Genomic DNA, 16,705 nt, shown 5'->3' with positions numbered 1-16,705 from the left:
GTACGACTGACTCTGCAATATTATTTTTCTACAGTTGGGCTAGGCAATAATTCAATATTATCGCTTATCGCCAGTCACTGGAATTGTATTGTGATGATATGACTATACCATGTTAAAATTTTGTTGTACGAATGACTTATTTCAACCGTACTGTACAGAAAAACTAACCAAAATTCAAGTTTTTGTGATGTGTGACAAGTTTAGTTAGAAGTTATGGATGGAAGTGGAAGACGGGTAATTGCTGTGGCCACAAGGTTGATTTGAGAAAATAATGCTACCTCAAGGTCCACTTACTGGGTTTTCACATTGCTTTCAACTGCCTTTCACGTCTTAATCAGCAGATGGAGTTTGCTCAGTTGTCATCGCATTACCTAAGTTTGAAAGGGAGTTGTGGTTGAAAGCTGTAGTAAAAGGCTAGTAGGTGTACATTGATTTAGGATTAGCAAAATAGTAAGTAAGTAAGAGTACATCAATTTCAAGCCTTATTAACCAGCCCTAGTTTTGAGTCTACAGATCTAAAACTGAGCTCATTTTCATGTATAAATGTGCAACATATTCATCAGAAACACAGCAGCGTGTTGTAACACAAGTGTGTGTTGCTGAGGGATGCTAGTTGCTGAGGATGTTATCAGTGTATTATGACTGTGGAGCTATGTGTCATGTGGTCATGTGAATTTTCTCGCACTTTGCTGAGTATTTAAATACTTAAGCTTTATCATGATCTCTTGGTAATCATCATGTTTGATTTTTTGATTTTATTTTTTAAAGCCACGGTTTGTTTGGTCAGTTGTTGCAGAGACAAACTTTCATGAGGAAAATAACAAAATCTGTACATACACTGTATGAGCATAAATGCAGGTGCACACTCCTCTTGTGCACTCTCTTAAACACACACAGACATGCGCGCACAGTATCACAAGTCCAGATGGGAGTGGAGTGGATCAATACAAAGACAGTGGGTCTGGTTGATATCTCTGCTGAATGAGTATCTCTCCCTCACTCTGTTCTCTCTCTCTTTCTGTCTTTTTTTCTCTTTTGCTCCTTTTTCCTATTTTTCTCCCTTTCTGTTTTCTGCTGCTTCACTTTTTTCCCTCCTATTCCTTTTTTCTTCTTTCCTTTCTTCCTCTCCTCTGTGTTTTTTGTTTCTCTCTCTTGTCTGCATGCAAACACGCACATAGACATACACATATACACACAAAGACACACACTAACACAGACAGTAATGAGCACTTCAAAATCCAAAGCACGATCTTCCTATGGCCTAGTTTTAAGAGCCTCCAATGTCATGCGAGTAAAAAATAGACTGACGGAAAACAATATTGAGATCTGTGGTAACAGAACTAGCCCAGAATCGGCAGAGGCAGGATCAGTTTGGCTCTTCTGAGCATGGTGGTTTTGGCAAGGATTTAGTCTGAAGAAGATAATCTCGCTTGGCCATTCTGGGCTCACACAGGTGGCTGCTTTTGAGCTCTCTAGAGCAATGGCACACTCCTTAGTGGTGATCCAGGGGTCAGAGCACTCAACTATTAAGACTAACTAGATCGCAAAATCCTGCTAATGTCAGTGTGGTCATTGTTCAGAAGTTACTGTTTACATAATCTTAATGTCAAGCTGGATTCAGTATGTTGATTTGTCTCAATGCTCAAAACAAGTTTAGAGTTTGCTGTGTGTCTGCCCTTTTAACCTTAACAGTGCTAAGCATTAACCATGAAGTATTACATACTTGCAAATTAGTAGAGCACATACCTCCACCCCTTTAATCAGATCCACACCAAAATGTAACGGGTTCTTCTCTGGCCCATGCCCCACCCAGCCATCAAGTTTCGTGCAAATCAGTTCAGTACTTTTTGCGTAATCCTGCTGACAAATAAACAAACTAACAAACCAACTAGAAGGGCACTCAGAGCGCAGGACTCCGCCAAGGCCAATGTCAAACAACAGACACCAGACTAAAGAAAAAAAAATTAAAATTCATAGTAAATGATCCGGATATGCCCCAAAATTTAATGGTTTCCTCCCTGGCCAATGTCCCATCCCTCCACCAAGTTCGGTGCAGTACTTTTTGCGTAATCCTGCTAACAGTTTCTGATTTAAATCGCAAATGTACCAGTTTTATACTGTATTTTATTCAGGTCAAGTCCTTATATGGCTGTTTGTGTTTGGACAAAATCTTAACATTAGACAAAATTTGGTTTCTTTTCTTCAATGTAAAAAAAGTGTTTTGCAGAAAGACATGTTTATATTCCTCTAGGTAAGGATTTGTTTTGGTATCAGTATCTTATCAGCACTAATATCAAAAGTTCAAATGATACCCAGCCCTATTTATATGATAGTGGTTGTTTCATTGCTATTCATGCAGTTTTTTTTTTTTATTTGTTTATTTTTTTTATGTATATACAGTATATATTTTCTTTTGGGGGGTGTGGTGGCAACTTTTTCTTGTGGTTCAGGCTGTGTTACATAGTTTCTTTGCAATATAAAGAAGTGATATAATTACTTACATTTCTTTAAGGGTTAAGGGTTAGAAATACACTGCAAAGAATCGCCTATGATGGTCCACAGGGGATAATAGTCCCATTCACATATGAAAATTTGACAGGTCAGTGAAATAAATTTGAATAGTCTGAAATGCAAGAGATGTTACTCCTAATTACTGGGGGGCATTTTTAGCCTCTTAATTAAAACTTTTCAGGCATTTTATGAACATTTAAGTGTACGTTTGTGCTGAGCTCTCTTTAATTTCTGAACCTGATGCGTGGTCAGGAAAGATGGCAAAGTTTCAAAATCAGTATGTTCAAGAATCTCTTTGCAGGGAGTTTTGCAGGGCTCTGACTAAACTGTGAAGTAGGGAATGTGTAAATCTAAAACCATGCACTAGATTTTACTCATGCTCCAGTCATACACAGTAAAGAGTATTTTAAATAATCATTGTTTCCTTACTGTGTCCGTTTCTGTGTTTTATTTAATTTTTTAATTTTTCTGGTATTTTGTTTGCCTGGAATGGCTAAACGCAGTTTGTATTGATCAATTAGGTGGCCATCAGCTTATTGATCACTCTCTGACCTGATTGATGTGAAGTTTGGCCAGTACGCTGATTGATTAAATGATAATTGCATTTGTGTGTGTATGTATATATATGTGTGTGTGTGTGTGTGCGTGTGTGTCTGTGTGTGTGTGTGTCTGTGTATTCTCTGCAGGCGCGGCTGTGGAAGGAAAAGGAAAGGGACACCCGTGAAAGTCTTTGTTACACACACTGAGGAGGAGAGCGTGCCCGAACAAAGCTTCAGCCCAGGTGTGTGTTTGTGTGTGTTACATCTGCACGCCATATTCTTACAGCCATCAGCTGTGTGTGTGTGTGTGTCTATGTGTGTGTCTGTGTCATTGCATTGGGGGTGGAGCATGTGCAAGTGAGTGTGACCTACTTCTGTGCATGTGTGTGTGTGTGTGTGTGTGTGTGTGTGTTTGTGTGAGTGCTTGCCTGCGTATGTGCTGTGATGTGCACCTGTATATGTGCTCTAGGAGATGGGGTGATGACCTGTGCGTGTGTGTGTTTGAGTGAGTTTTTAGTGTGTGTGTCCCTGCACATTTGTATGTAATCCTTTTATACCGACTGTTCCTGTGCTCTAAGGTGATCGTAAGGAAGCAGCAGAGAATAAACGGCCCACACTGGACGGGCCTTTCTACAACACAGAGCCTGTGCCTCACAACTGGTGAGTGAACATTTGTGTGATTTTAGATTACTGTGAGTAGATTAAAGTCTTTTTGCTGTTCGCATATTATGTTGAACATTTAGTACAGATATCAGTGTGTAACCAGGCTAATAAATGGCTAAACAATTCCTGGAGGCCTGTCTAAAGGCCTCTCCTTTTGCTCAGCTTTTAGATGTAGAAAAGGATCAATGGTTGCTGATCTTAACTCAGCACTCGAGGACAACATTGTCTGAGAGCAGCAGTTCTGACTTCCAGTCCTCAGGACTCGCCAACCCAATAGGTTTTCATTTTAGCTACATAATAACGAGTGATGTACACCTGAGATGTCACAAGAACGCACTTGACTAGCCAGTGGGATAAATAAATCAACAACACTCTGTGGTCCGGGATTGAGAATCAGTGCCCTGAAGCACTGGCACGGGTTTGTATGTGTGTAGTGTTTGCTTTACACTCATTCGGGTGCAGTAGATCCCTACAGCAAAAAACGTGTCCTGTGGCTGGAAAAAGAGAAAACATTACAATTACAATTCTACCACTACTGTTCATTTACTCCCAATAGAGCAATCTGTGTCTTGCGATGGAATAGGAGCAAAACCAAAAACCATATATTATCAGTTTACAGTGAAACAAATCAGAAACGCAGCACTTTTGAAGTTTTGAAAGGCTAGAAACAGTAAATATTTGGTATTTTTGCCTGATACATTATTTGACAAATTCTTTATCAAATAATTTTCTGTCAATTATCTAATCATTGTAGCACTGAATGCAGACAGAGAGACAAAATATCTTTCCTGTCAAAGCATGAAAAAATATTGTGGGAATTGAATAGAAATAGACCAACATTACATGTTGTCTGATGAACGTAGTTAATTTTACTTCCAATGCCCCGCCCTCTTCACCTCCCAGCGCTCCATCGGAGCAGGCTCATGACAAAGTCTCCACCGGATCCAAGACCAGCTCCTGCTCAGCCTCTACACCAGCTCCAGTTCCAGCTGCTTCCTCAGCCCCAACCCCAACACCGGTCCCTGCTCCTGCCCCGGCCACAGCAACTTCAGCCCTGGCCCCGTCTCTGACCCCCGCATCCACGGCTCCGACAGCTCCGACAGCCTCTGCTCCAGCCCCAACAGCCAGCTCCTTCCCTCCTTCCCCCAACTGCCGCATCCGAGAGGTCCACTGTGGCAGCCAGGTGCGGTTGGTCGTTATCGCCATTCGAGACATCACCAAGGGGGAGGAGATCACTGTGGACTACAGTCTGACAGAGTGGGGAGAGAACCTGGTCAGTGCCTTGAAAAAGAGTTGCACTCACATACCGTATGTTACTGTTATTACACGTGCGAGCACCTTTGAGGACATTTACTCCCTCACCATTAACCCGAAAAGTAATTTTAACACTGTTAAAAGCTTTACAGTCTAATTTTCTAATTTAATTTGTCTAACCTTTGGCTAATTCTTAGCCTAACCTGAACCACACCTAAATTTAACCTCAACTCTAAACTCAATTTCTGATCCTAAGCCAATGGCTTCAGTAGGTCAAGGCAAGGAAAGGATCCAACTCCTCGGTTTTCTTCATCTGTCTGTCCTTGGCTACTTGGTCCGCATACGTACAAAAATATACTCATACACTGTGTATATCTCTGACGACTTCAGATAGGCAGCCATATGTGTATTCACACGCTGTTGATCAGCTTCAAACACTCACTGTCTGTCACAAGTACACACACACACACACACACACACTGACACAACCCACTGCGCACACATTCATGCTACACACACACAGTTAAGCAAGACATGGGGTTACCATGGAGATGGCTGAGCTCCAGCTCTCTCTCTACCTATAGTGCTTTAGCAACAGTAACCATGGTTATTACATGACATCTGTTCATTTAATGGATCTCATTAGATTGGATCAATTTACTCAACAAAATGAAGATACCAGAATCCGTTTATGGAAATTAAATTGACAAGATTGAGAAATTTACATTAGAGGTTTAAGTGGGACCAGGGTTGCTCACAGTTCTGTGAAAGATTTATTTGAATATCTTAAATGTTGTTGAGATGAAGTCTGAAACACACCATTTTAGGTTTTTTATTATTGGCTGATTGATTTGTTCTGTTCTTAGTATTTCCAGCCTGATTGATAACCCCAAGTTTGTGACTGATGAGATGTTGACAGTGTTTAAAAGCATATCTCTTTTCACTTCTTTTGTTTGGCTTGTTACTGGGAGATTTGGAGTCCTAATCAACCTCTGTGCTTACGACCAGCTGTGTAGGGGTGTCCTCCTGCTCAATGTGTGACGGCTTAGGCTGATTGTGCTGGCAAACATTAATGAGCATTGTGCTGGCTGCTTTAATGTAACTGCTCTATATCCCACAGGGCTTCCGTGGTACTGTGTCTCCAGCGCAACACGAGTGTAACTCTGACACTGAGAATAGCAGCAGTATCAAAAAGGTAAGAGAAAAATACCCCCTGTTTCCTAAGAGCACTCAATTTTTTTATTTAAAAAGTGACAACTAGAACAATGCACACCAATTGCCAAATTTAACCTTTCTTACACCCAGTGTTGCAGAAGGTAATATTTTACACTTTCCTAAATTACTTCCCTTAATATTAGCTAGTTATTTTACCAAGCTAGGAATCCAAGTTTTTGTATAAATATAATAGATAAATATAAATAGAAAATACTAATTATCAGCACAATTATTGTATCACTTAAAGTGGCTACAATCAATATTATTATGATTACATCATATCAAATGACATTTGGCAGCTCCCTTCGGCTTTACGGAGCTTTATAGCAGGTTTCAGGTCATTTTTAGCTTCCCGACACACAACTTTACTCTTTTGGTTTACACTCACTGCTCTCAAAACATCGTTATTGGCCACATCAGGCAGCTGTTTTCAGTGAAAGAGCCATAAAAACTCACTGTACTCTACCTGCTCAGCAGGTTGGTGAAAAAATTGTGGAGTATTTAGCAGCTACAAGAGCCAGATATTTCCCTCAGAAGTTAGCGGAGACCAAAAAAAAGAGAGTAAAAGAGAGTCAATATTGAAATTACACTCACCTGGCGGCCAGACACGTGACTACAAATGAATAATGGTGTTGCTCTGTCACTGTTGGATTTGTAAAGAGGCAACTGTTTGCTAATAGGTTTGCCATATTACTGGCAAACTTATAACTATAATGTCATTGTTGTGTTCACAAATTGTTTCTGCTGCCTCCAGGTAGCCAAAAAATCAGTTATTGCAGATTTAAGACACAATTTCCCCAAAATTAAAACCAACAAATTTGGAATCTTTGGATACATGACCTTCATTAGAATTTAAAATAAAAGCTGCACAGTATGCGTTTGGACTGAATGCCCCACCGCTGAAAGGGGTATTAAAGAAGTTACGTAAATTAAATTATCTATGAAAAAAAATCTGATTCATCCAACACTGACAGAAACCTCACTGAATGAGGTAGTTTGCACTGCATTGAACCTGATACTTAATTCTGCTATATATTGCATTTCCCACAAGTGTTGTTGCATAACATGTATGTAGTAAAAAAGAGCATTGACTCACTGTTCAATACAAACAGAATGTTAAGAGAGCAAATGTTGTTGATGCCGTTGTGATGCACTGCTTTGCCTGCGGGATGCCACCTGTCCGGATTTGGGTGGACAACATCAATGTTGGACTCAACATAAGCGTTATCATAAAGTCTTCTTTCCCTTCTTCCTGATAACTGTTTGATTATGTGTGTTAATGACATAAGATGTGAGAAAGTTTAACTAATTTAAAGTAAAACAGCATAAGTACATCAACCTGCTTAGTGTCAGAGTGCTGTCTGTTGTCTCTCTACCTCCTGTCACACACTAAATGTTGTGATATGTAAATCATGCATGTGCAGACAATTAAATGTTGATTCTTTTGCCAGTGATGGTGACCCGTGGCTTATTGCTTTGAAATTTAATGATTCTCCTGACTGTTAATCTAATTGACTGACTGACAATGCTCATGTAGTTAAGTCAGCGGTGACATTAATTATAATAAACTTAGTTATAATGCAGAAAACAAAGTAATGAAATGCAAGTTTGAGAAAAATAACTAAAAAGCAAGTCAATTAAGTCAGTGGTGCTCAAACTGGGGGGCATAGAGCTGTGGCAGAGAGCGTGCCAGAGGTGACCAGGGGAAAAATGTGGCGCGCATTTGTTGTGAAATTAATCTGATTCTTCAGAGAAAAATATCTAAATAGGGGTGTTCTGATTCTGGCAGTGTCATCAAGATCCAGCTCAGTAAGATTTATTCAGACAGCAAGCGACACGTGAATTAGTAACAGGTAATTGTCGTTGAGCGAAAAATGTCACTCAAATCCAAAATCAAAAAACATGAGACTCCAAAAAAAAAAAGCTCAGGAGCAAGATCTGCTCCCAAATGTTTAAGGTTTATAGGAAGTTTTTAATCAGTTTACATTGGGGTGGAAAATAATATTTTTTTTTGTTTTTGTTTTTTTTGGAGGGGGGGGTTCTGAAGGAGGGCATAACAGACAAAGTCACTACAATAAGTAACATAATCTAGTTTTCCCCACATGTCAACAGAGCTCAAACCCATACAAGTTTAGTTGTTTTTTTTTAAATCGTATTAATGCTGCAAAATATGATTTTAGGACAGCAGGTGACGTTCTTTTTTTCCCTCACTTCCAGGAGGATGAGCCCCTCTCTCTGACAGCCCAGCAGCAGCAGCGGCAACAGCAGCAGCAGCAGCAGCAGCAGCAGCAGCAACAACAGCAGCAGGAATACGTCACCCCCTCTTGGTCCCTCTCCCCCTCCTCCTCCCCCATCTCCCACTCTGATGCTAGTGACTCAGATGCTGGGGATGAAGACAACGCCAGCCCCCGCGGGCGTGCACTACGTCGGCGCAAGAAGCGTCGGGGCACTCCTTCAAAGAAAAAGACCCCCCATCGCATCCCACACGGGCGGCCACCACCAGTCTCCCCTGCCAGTGTTCCTCATCACAACCGTCCACTCCCTTCATCCCCTCCTCCAGCACAGTCCTCCCCTCCCTGCTCGTCTTCCTCCTCTTCAGCCAGACCTGTGTTCAAAGCTCCAGCTCCACTGGGCTCCAACAGCACAAGCAACGTCAACACAAGTGTCCCCAGAGGAGGAGTGTCCATAGACTCCATGCGCCAAACCTGTGAGTACTGTGGACGCCATTTCCGCTCTTTGGGACGCCACTTAGACAAACACCACGCCCACCAACCAGAAGTGTGCTCTGCTCTCGTCGAACGCTACACACAGATGCCACGCCTGCATGCACAGAATACAAACCCCACCACCACTCACACACAGACTCAGCAACACTCGAGGTCGTCACAGGTCGCAGGGCAGAGCCGCAGTTCAGATCTTCCACAAAGTGGCGCCCAGGACCTCTCCTTGTCTCCACCCACTCTCACAGCAGCCAACCAATCCCCCGCCTCCTCGGGACGGAACTCCACCCCACCTGTGCTGACTCCTCCACGAGGACAGAACGCAGTGCCCGTGTCTGTCTTAAAGAGGAGCCCACCCCCGGTGGCTGTGGCGCAGACCAGGAAGGGAGCAATGAGGAGGCTTAAGAAAGACAGACAGGAGCAGGAGGAAGAGGATGAGGATGACGAAGATGAAGATGTGGAGGTTGTGGAGGTAAAGAGGCCCAAAGAGGAGGAGGATGTAGAGGTGGTGTGCTCTCAGTCCTTCAGCAGCAAGTCGGCCAAAGAGATGGAGCCACAAAAAGAAGAGGAAGATGAGGAGGATGAGGAAGAAGAGGAAGAGGAAGAGGAGAATGGAGTGATGGAGGTGGAAGATGAAAGTGGGACAGAGGATAAGGAAAAGGACTTGCTGAGGTAACTTGAGCTCTTTGCTTAGCAGGCAACTTTGTGAGATTGTGAGCGTGTAACATATGGAGCGGGTGTCGGGTAAATCTTTGATAATTCTTCAACACAGATGAATAATTTGTACCCTGCAATTATTTCATTTGCTCTTTTGATTGAACATCAATTAGAAATTACTGCATAAAATATATTTGAGAGATGCCAAAGATAACAACAAAACATTGTGTTCACAGCTAAACCCTTCATTATATTCATGTATTTTTAGGCCAAAATCAGAGTGTAAATTGTATTAAACCAAATAGGGACATTTACTCTATATTGTCTATTTCCTCAAATATCACTGTTAATTTTTCAAAAATAACCAGTAAACTGCTGAAATGGGATTATGGGAATAGATTACTAGATGCCAAACATTTGTTGGTTCTCAAATAGTAAACTTAATAATTTTGGGTTTTGGACTTTTGGTCAGGCAAAACTAGATATATAGGGAAATATAACAGCATTTTCCTGTATTGTCCGACATTTTATAGAAAAACCTAATTATTGAGAAAGCAGATTTATTGGTAGATAAATCAATCATGAAAATAATTGTAATTTGCAGCTCTAGAAAAAAAAAAAAATTTGGACACAAATAATCTGAAAGTTCTGTGATGCCTGCCTGGCTTTGAGGTAACATGCCAGCTGGTAAATTAAAAGTTTGATTGTGGGATACTCTAACAAACAACTCATGAAGTTATTTTAAGGTCATTTAAAACTATTAAAATGAATAAATGAACTAATCGCTCACTGTCTCTCTATTTTCAGTAGTTCGGGGCGTCACCACATGCTGCCCCTGCTCTCCTCCTTGTCCTCGCTGGTGCTGTACCTTCGTCGGCTGCAGCACTCGGCCTTCTTGTCCCTGTCTCGGCAGCTGCAGTCAGCCGAGGCCTGGCGCCTTCTCTGCCACTCCAGCCTGGCTCTCCTCATCTTATACAACCGACGACGCGAGTGTGAGGTCTCCAAGCTGTCCATCGCTGAATATCGTGCTCGCGTCACTCCCCAGTGCCCCGTTCCCGTCCCACCTGGTGCCCCTCCGGCTCTCACCCCACTGGAGGCCTCCCTGTCCCCCTTTGAGCGCCTGGTTCTTCCTCATCTCCCCAGAGTTGGGGTCCAGGGCAAGCGTGGACGCGTCCAGCCCCTCATCCTCCCCCCTCACTGTGAGCCATGCCTGGAGCTCCTACTGCAGACGAGACAGGATGTAGGAGTTGACCCCGCAAACCCATATGTCTTCGCTAGGCCCTACCACTCCCCTGCCACACCCCTGCGAGGCACTGATCTCCTCCGCAGTCTGGCCCGCTCCAGCGGTACCCGCAATCCCCGTGCACTGACCCAGACTAGGGTTCGCCGCCAGGTAGCAATCCTAACCCAGCTGCTGCTTCTGGGAGAAGGAGAGGAGCCTGGGCAGCCAGGAGGCAGTGCTGTGGAGAGGCTGGAGCACTTCCTTGAGAGGGAGTACCATGTGACACAGAACTGCGCCGGAATCGGCCAAGACCCAGGCCTGATGGGCAGAGTGGGCCGAGTCGTGCTTTGTGGAGAGAGAGATGGAGTGCTGTTCAGAGGAATGAGCTTGAACCACATCTGCCTGGAACTCGATGGTGAGATGGAGGGATGGCTGAACGAATGAGTGAGACTGATGTTTTGTTCTGTTGTTCAAGACAAGCTGTACCTTCCCTTCCTCTATGTTGTCAAACAAACTCTGGCTGGAAAAGGCTTACCCCTCCCCCCAGTTTTTGTGTATGTTTGTGTGTGAATGGAGTTTTATTGGAAACTCAGAGATTGGTAACAGATGAGACTAATGAAATTCTGCTCTTGCTTTCGACTTCTTATCTCCCCTCTTTCCAGTTATGTCAGGAAACTCTGCAGACTCATACTCAGAAGGAGAGTCTGAAGGAGAGCAGGTGAAGGAGAAGCCAGAGGTGCCCGCCCCTGCTCCTGTTCCGAACCCTACACCCACTCTGCTGTATGTTAGGAAGGGCAAGAACAACGGGCGGGTGGGACGACCGAAGAAGCTCAAGAACACCCAGCCGCCCCCTCCGCCCCCTCCACCTCCACCCGCAAACCGCAGGAGAGGCTCAGGTCAGCCCAAATCAGGTTTGTTTGGGTTTGAAGTATAAGTGTAGGAAAACAAAATGCAGAGCAGCAGGGAAAAAAAAGCAGTAAAACGACAAAATAAATAATTAAAAAATGTGCAGGTGAGATTAAAAATCGTCGCATTCACGCCTGAAGAGCAAAAGTCAAAACGAAGAGAATGAGACATAATAAAGACAATGAAAAACAAAAAAAACAGCCGTAGTATAATGAAGAGAAAACAAAAGGATAAGTATAAGAGAGAAGAAAAAAGTGAAAAAAAGAAAAATAAGTAGAATAAGCTTAGTTGTCTTGTGTCACCCTGTGTGTCTGTGCATACTAGCTGGCATCAACGTTAGCATCAAGGTAGCGAGAGGAGAAAAAACATTTTAAAAAGGGGCCGTTCAAGCTGGTTGGTTTGTCAGACAGGCTGAGAAGGTTCACTGGCTGAATTGCAGGAAATGCGCACAGAAGGAGATTGAACCTGAATGAACCTCAGCTTTAAAGCCCTAATGGACGAGAAGTCCTTCAATTGCTCAGCAAAAACATAAATTTGGACATCTGTACATGTGGGCAAACTCCACCTGCTAATGAAGATCATGTGTTATGATCAAAAGCTCCAGAACAGCTACTAAATGTATCTTGTGGTGAGACTGTTTTTGTAACTATGGTGAAATTGCCTTCGATTTAACAAAAGACTGAAAACTAAAATATAAGGTTTTTGAGAGCACTGTATAAATCACTATTTCCATCTTTACATTAATAACTTTTACATTACATTACAGTTTTACTATTTCCTAACATATTTGTTAATTTTTTTTGTAAGCTTGCTCAGTGCGCACATTTGTAAATTTGGGAACGGCAGCAGAAAAAGAACTGAAATGTTTTATGACTCCCGAGAACTGTGACTTTTGATGTCCCAGCCTTTGAGGTTGCACATGTTTTCAGAGCATGAGGTGGTGGGGAGGTCTACTGGAAAAGACGTGTAATCTGTAACTCCATCCATCTCTCCTACCTTGCAGGAAAGCGAGGCGTCCTGAAGCGCCCCTGGTCAGAGGCGGAGCGTGCAGCGGTCGAGGAGCACCTGACCCGAAACATCACCGAGCTTCGAGTCCCTGCCAAGGCCGACTGTGAGCGCTGCCTGCAGCAGTGCCCCCTGCTGGTCAGCAACCACCGCGACTGGCGAGCCATCAAGTTCTACTGCCACAACCGCATTCAGCTGCTGAAGAAAAACCAGCGGCGTGAGAGCGAGCCACAGCCCCTCACAGTCTGCTGAGAGGGTGACGTGTCGGGGGAGGGAGGGGGGGTGGAAGAGGGATGTCTGGTGTGGTGCAGCTGACCAGAGCAGTTTCTCAAATGGTACCCTGCTGCCCAGGAAATGCACTAATTTTGAGAGGACGGTCATAAATCTCACTGTACTCTTCTGGTATTGTGGTTTGTTTTTAAAATGGTTTCTAATTTGACACCTGATGGCATTTTCATTTTGAGCCACACAAGAACAGAAATTTCGATAAACTTTTTCGCTGCTCTACTTTAAGGTCTTAAAAAAAAATTACACTAGTGTCTCTATGGCGCTCCTGTTTGAGGGTTTCAGTGCGAGTCTTGTCAAAAGCAGTGCGCTTGGATGGGTGCCGTTTGAGACATGCCTTGGGGGACTTCAGAGACTATGGCACTCGCCACAGCCTGAGTTTTGTTGTAAATGGACGTTTTTTTTTGTTTTGTTTTTTTCCTTCCAAAACAGATACACTAAACTAAAATAAAATGTAAACAAGGGAGGCAACTGAGCCCTACAGTGTTGTTATATGAACGTCGTGAAGTAGCATTAGTGTTTTTATGCACTTGGAGACGTTAATAGGACAAATGGCCTTTGCCTGGGCCACACTTTTCTTAATACTGGCTTTATAATTAGAGTAGGTCTAACTAATGCTAACCTAGAAGAACAGCCCAATCTTTCCTCAAACCAAGCTAGTTCTTCTTTTCATACAGCTGACTGTGCAATTCTGACCATGGTTTCATTATATTTGGACCTTAATTTACATGTAAGGTACTAGCTGATGAATGAGTTACGCTTTTGCAGTTACTATGAGGTTTGTTTGTTGTTTTTGTTTTTGTTTTTTTTTAATCAAAATGGAACACAATGTTATAATGATTTTTCGAGTTGTTAGTTTCATGACAGAGAAAATTAAATGGCATCAGAATGTTGTGAAGTTACTTTTGAATACCTAAGATGTTTAGTTAAACCACAGAGTCCAAGAAACATACTGTAAGAACTGTTGTCCTTGTCCTTTTTCCCCATAAACAAGACACACTCAAGATGTCAACAGTCACCATTTTCCCCAGAGGAACAGTGTGTTCGTGTTTCCTATTTGTTGTTTTTTTCTGCCTGTTGCACATTTGTTATTCAGAGAAGTAAAAAAGGTGCTATAGGCCAATAAGCTGGATATCACTTTATAGAGGAGAGAGGAGATTTCCCATGGTTGTGTTAAAAGTTTCTTAAAAAGTGGGCATTTATCAGAGAAGTGATTGTTCTGTGTCTGTTGCATTGTCTGTGTCGTCTTTTCCAACGGCTAGAGCTCGTCCTGTCCTTTCCCAGCCACACTACATGGTTTGCAGCTCGACCAGATTTTTGGTTTCTCTTCAGTGTTTCTGGAAATCTGCGTCCATCGGACTAAAACCTCCAGGAAACCTCAAGACAGATACTTGAAGTTATTTAAACCTTTTGCAGAATCTTTGTTCTTTCTTGCTCTAGCCTTGCCAGTTACATTGTACATAACAAATATATTATCATTATGCTAACTGGTTGTTTGTGCTAGACTATATGTAGCTTTTTTTCCATTTCTGAGTTATCGCTATCTGTACATAAGCCTGTTTGTAAATACTCCTCAGAGAAACAAAGAAAAAACACAATGTATGACATGCCTTGGTGTTATGTTTTTTCTTTTTTATAAGTCTTATAAAAATTTAAAGTTCTAAGTTTTGTGCTGTGGTTATTTATTTTTAGGGCCCTCTTTCAACAAAATTGAAATATTACTTTTTGGTGAAAATTTTGTAGGGATTTGTACTTTATTTCTTAAATGTTTAGAATTGATGTCCTTGGAAAATTTATTGTAAATTACGCCATCAAGCCCAGAATTTGCAGCTTCGTGTCCCACATGCAGTTCAGCATTAAAACCACTAGATGGATGTGTTAGTTCATAAACCATAAACCGTTTTAAGAGACCAGTGTGAGGAATAGTTCCGAGAATAGCAATAGTTATTCAGGTAGTTAAAGAGAATGTTTTTCTCTCCTGGATGTAAAGCAGTTTAGTGGATACATATAAAAACCATGAAAACATCTCAGTGTGTGAGTGGAAGCGATGTCTGTGAAGATTCTCAGTCATCCAGGTCATGGTGGTTACAAGTGTTAAACCGAAGGCAACTGAACTCGAACTCAAGGTTCTTGAGGACGGTTCACCCCTCATCCAAAAGGCTTCGCCAGTTCCAGCCGACTGGTGGGGAGTCCGACTCTTGAGAGTCGTTAGGGTCACATGAGTCATTGTGTGAATGGGTGTCAAGCTGCCTGGGAAAGGACCTCAAGACTGCACTGTAAGTGGCCGAGAAGTGGTGTCATACACCACCTCCTCTGTTTGGTGATGATCGACCCAGTTTGACATAGATTCTGTCACTCCTCTTTTGAACCATCGGTCCTCTGGCCAAAATGTCTACATTGCTGTCCTCAAATGAGTGTCCCTTTGTCCTGCAGATGTAAGTGGACCGCTGAGTCCTGACTTGAGGGGTTGGGTCTCCTTTGTTGTGCCATGTGCTTGTGAAGCGGTTGTTTTGTTTCCGCTGTTGGAAGGTGTGTGTGCATTCTTGCCTGCATTGAACTGCATACACTACATCGCTCTGCTGATGTCTGGATGTTTTGTCCTTAAGGTGGACAAGCTCGTGCCTCAGTGTTACCGGGCTTATAGTGCACAGGGATTTGATGTTTGTTGAAAATCCTCCCTTGTTTTTCAGATGCTCCTGCAACGTAAGGAGATACAATGTTGTTCAGTTTATTGTCCCTTCCACCTTTGTCTTTTCTGTATCTTTTTGTGGTTTTGACGAAGGCCCAGTTTGGGTAACCACACGTTTTAAGTCCTTCCCTGATGTGCTTTTCTTTCCTTCTCCTTCCCCTCTGTCCTTGTGGGCATGTTCTTCCCCCGCTGATGTCGGGTTCTGATAACCCTCAGCTTGTGCTCCAGTCGGGGGTGATAATCAAAGATTAAATACTGATCCCTGTGTGTGGGTTTTTCTGTATACTTCAGTGTTGAGGCTTCTATCATCTTTGATGGGCACCTCACAGTCCAAGAACGCCAGACTATTTCCACTGACATCGTCCCGAGTGATCTTGAGGTTTCTGTCCACTGCACTGATGTGTTCTGCGCGGGCTTCCACTTTTTGTGTGTTGCTCTACACCCAGGTGTCGTCCACGTACCTAAACCATTAGCTGGAAGCAGTTTTCTATCCAGGAGATCGGGGCTCTGCTCTTTTCTTCTTCCATATAGAGATTGGCCACTATTAGAGACACCAGTGAGCCCAGGGCACAGCCGTGCCACCGTCCGTGGAAACCTTCATTGTACTGGAAATAGGTGGTATTCAGACAGAGGTCGAGCTGGGCACATATGTGGTTCCGTAAAGTCCTCCAAATCTATTGAGGTTGGAGGACTGTTAGAGAAATCGTGAGCGTGACTGATTGGGATTTTCATCAAAAATCTGACTTGATTGTTTTGTCACATCAAATAAATGTGCAGTTCTTTGTGACCAGTACAGCCTTCATATATTTGGGCTCTTACGAGTGACTGTTTGCCTCATACTGCCTTGAAAACTCAAACCCTTTTGGAGATTGTTAGACACTGGCACTTCATATGACCTGCCTGTGTCATCTGTGTTTCACTGAAGGTTTAATAAAAGTTTCTACCGTCGGTACGTATTCTTCTTTACTCCTTGAATGTTTGTTCTGTGTTGGTTTGTATGACATGAATGTGGTGACATTTTGGCCAGGAATCTCTCTCG

At 42.8% G+C, this 16,705-nt stretch overlaps 1 protein-coding gene across 3 annotated transcripts in view; it reads left to right on the top strand.

The window, feature by feature from the left end:
- Window positions 1-14,470, top strand: part of si:dkey-117m1.4 (serine/arginine repetitive matrix protein 1) — a 19,042-nt gene extending 4,572 nt beyond the window's left edge. The window contains exons 2-9 of one of the 3 annotated variants that reach the window (XM_040146263.1): window positions 3,198-3,292; window positions 3,629-3,710; window positions 4,617-4,986; window positions 6,088-6,162; window positions 8,400-9,574; window positions 10,370-11,196; window positions 11,444-11,692; window positions 12,691-14,470. In XM_040146263.1, coding sequence (XP_040002197.1) covers window positions 3,198-3,292; window positions 3,629-3,710; window positions 4,617-4,986; window positions 6,088-6,162; window positions 8,400-9,574; window positions 10,370-11,196; window positions 11,444-11,692; window positions 12,691-12,944 — 3,127 coding nt within the window. In that variant the 3' untranslated portion in view covers window positions 12,945-14,470. Of the gene's footprint in view, window positions 1-3,197; window positions 3,293-3,628; window positions 3,711-4,616; window positions 4,987-6,087; window positions 6,163-8,399; window positions 9,575-10,366; window positions 11,197-11,443; window positions 11,693-12,690 lie in introns of all 3 variants that reach the window. The other 2 variants (XM_040146265.1, XM_040146262.1) reach the window with 2 other exon arrangements.
- The last annotated feature ends 2,235 nt before the right edge of the window (window positions 14,471-16,705 follow it).

This window comes from Xiphias gladius, chromosome 15 (genome assembly GCF_016859285.1).
Source record: "Xiphias gladius isolate SHS-SW01 ecotype Sanya breed wild chromosome 15, ASM1685928v1, whole genome shotgun sequence".
In the NCBI taxonomy this organism is placed as follows: domain Eukaryota; kingdom Metazoa; phylum Chordata; class Actinopteri; order Istiophoriformes; family Xiphiidae; genus Xiphias; species Xiphias gladius.
This window is presented reverse-complemented; position numbering and strand designations above follow the sequence as displayed.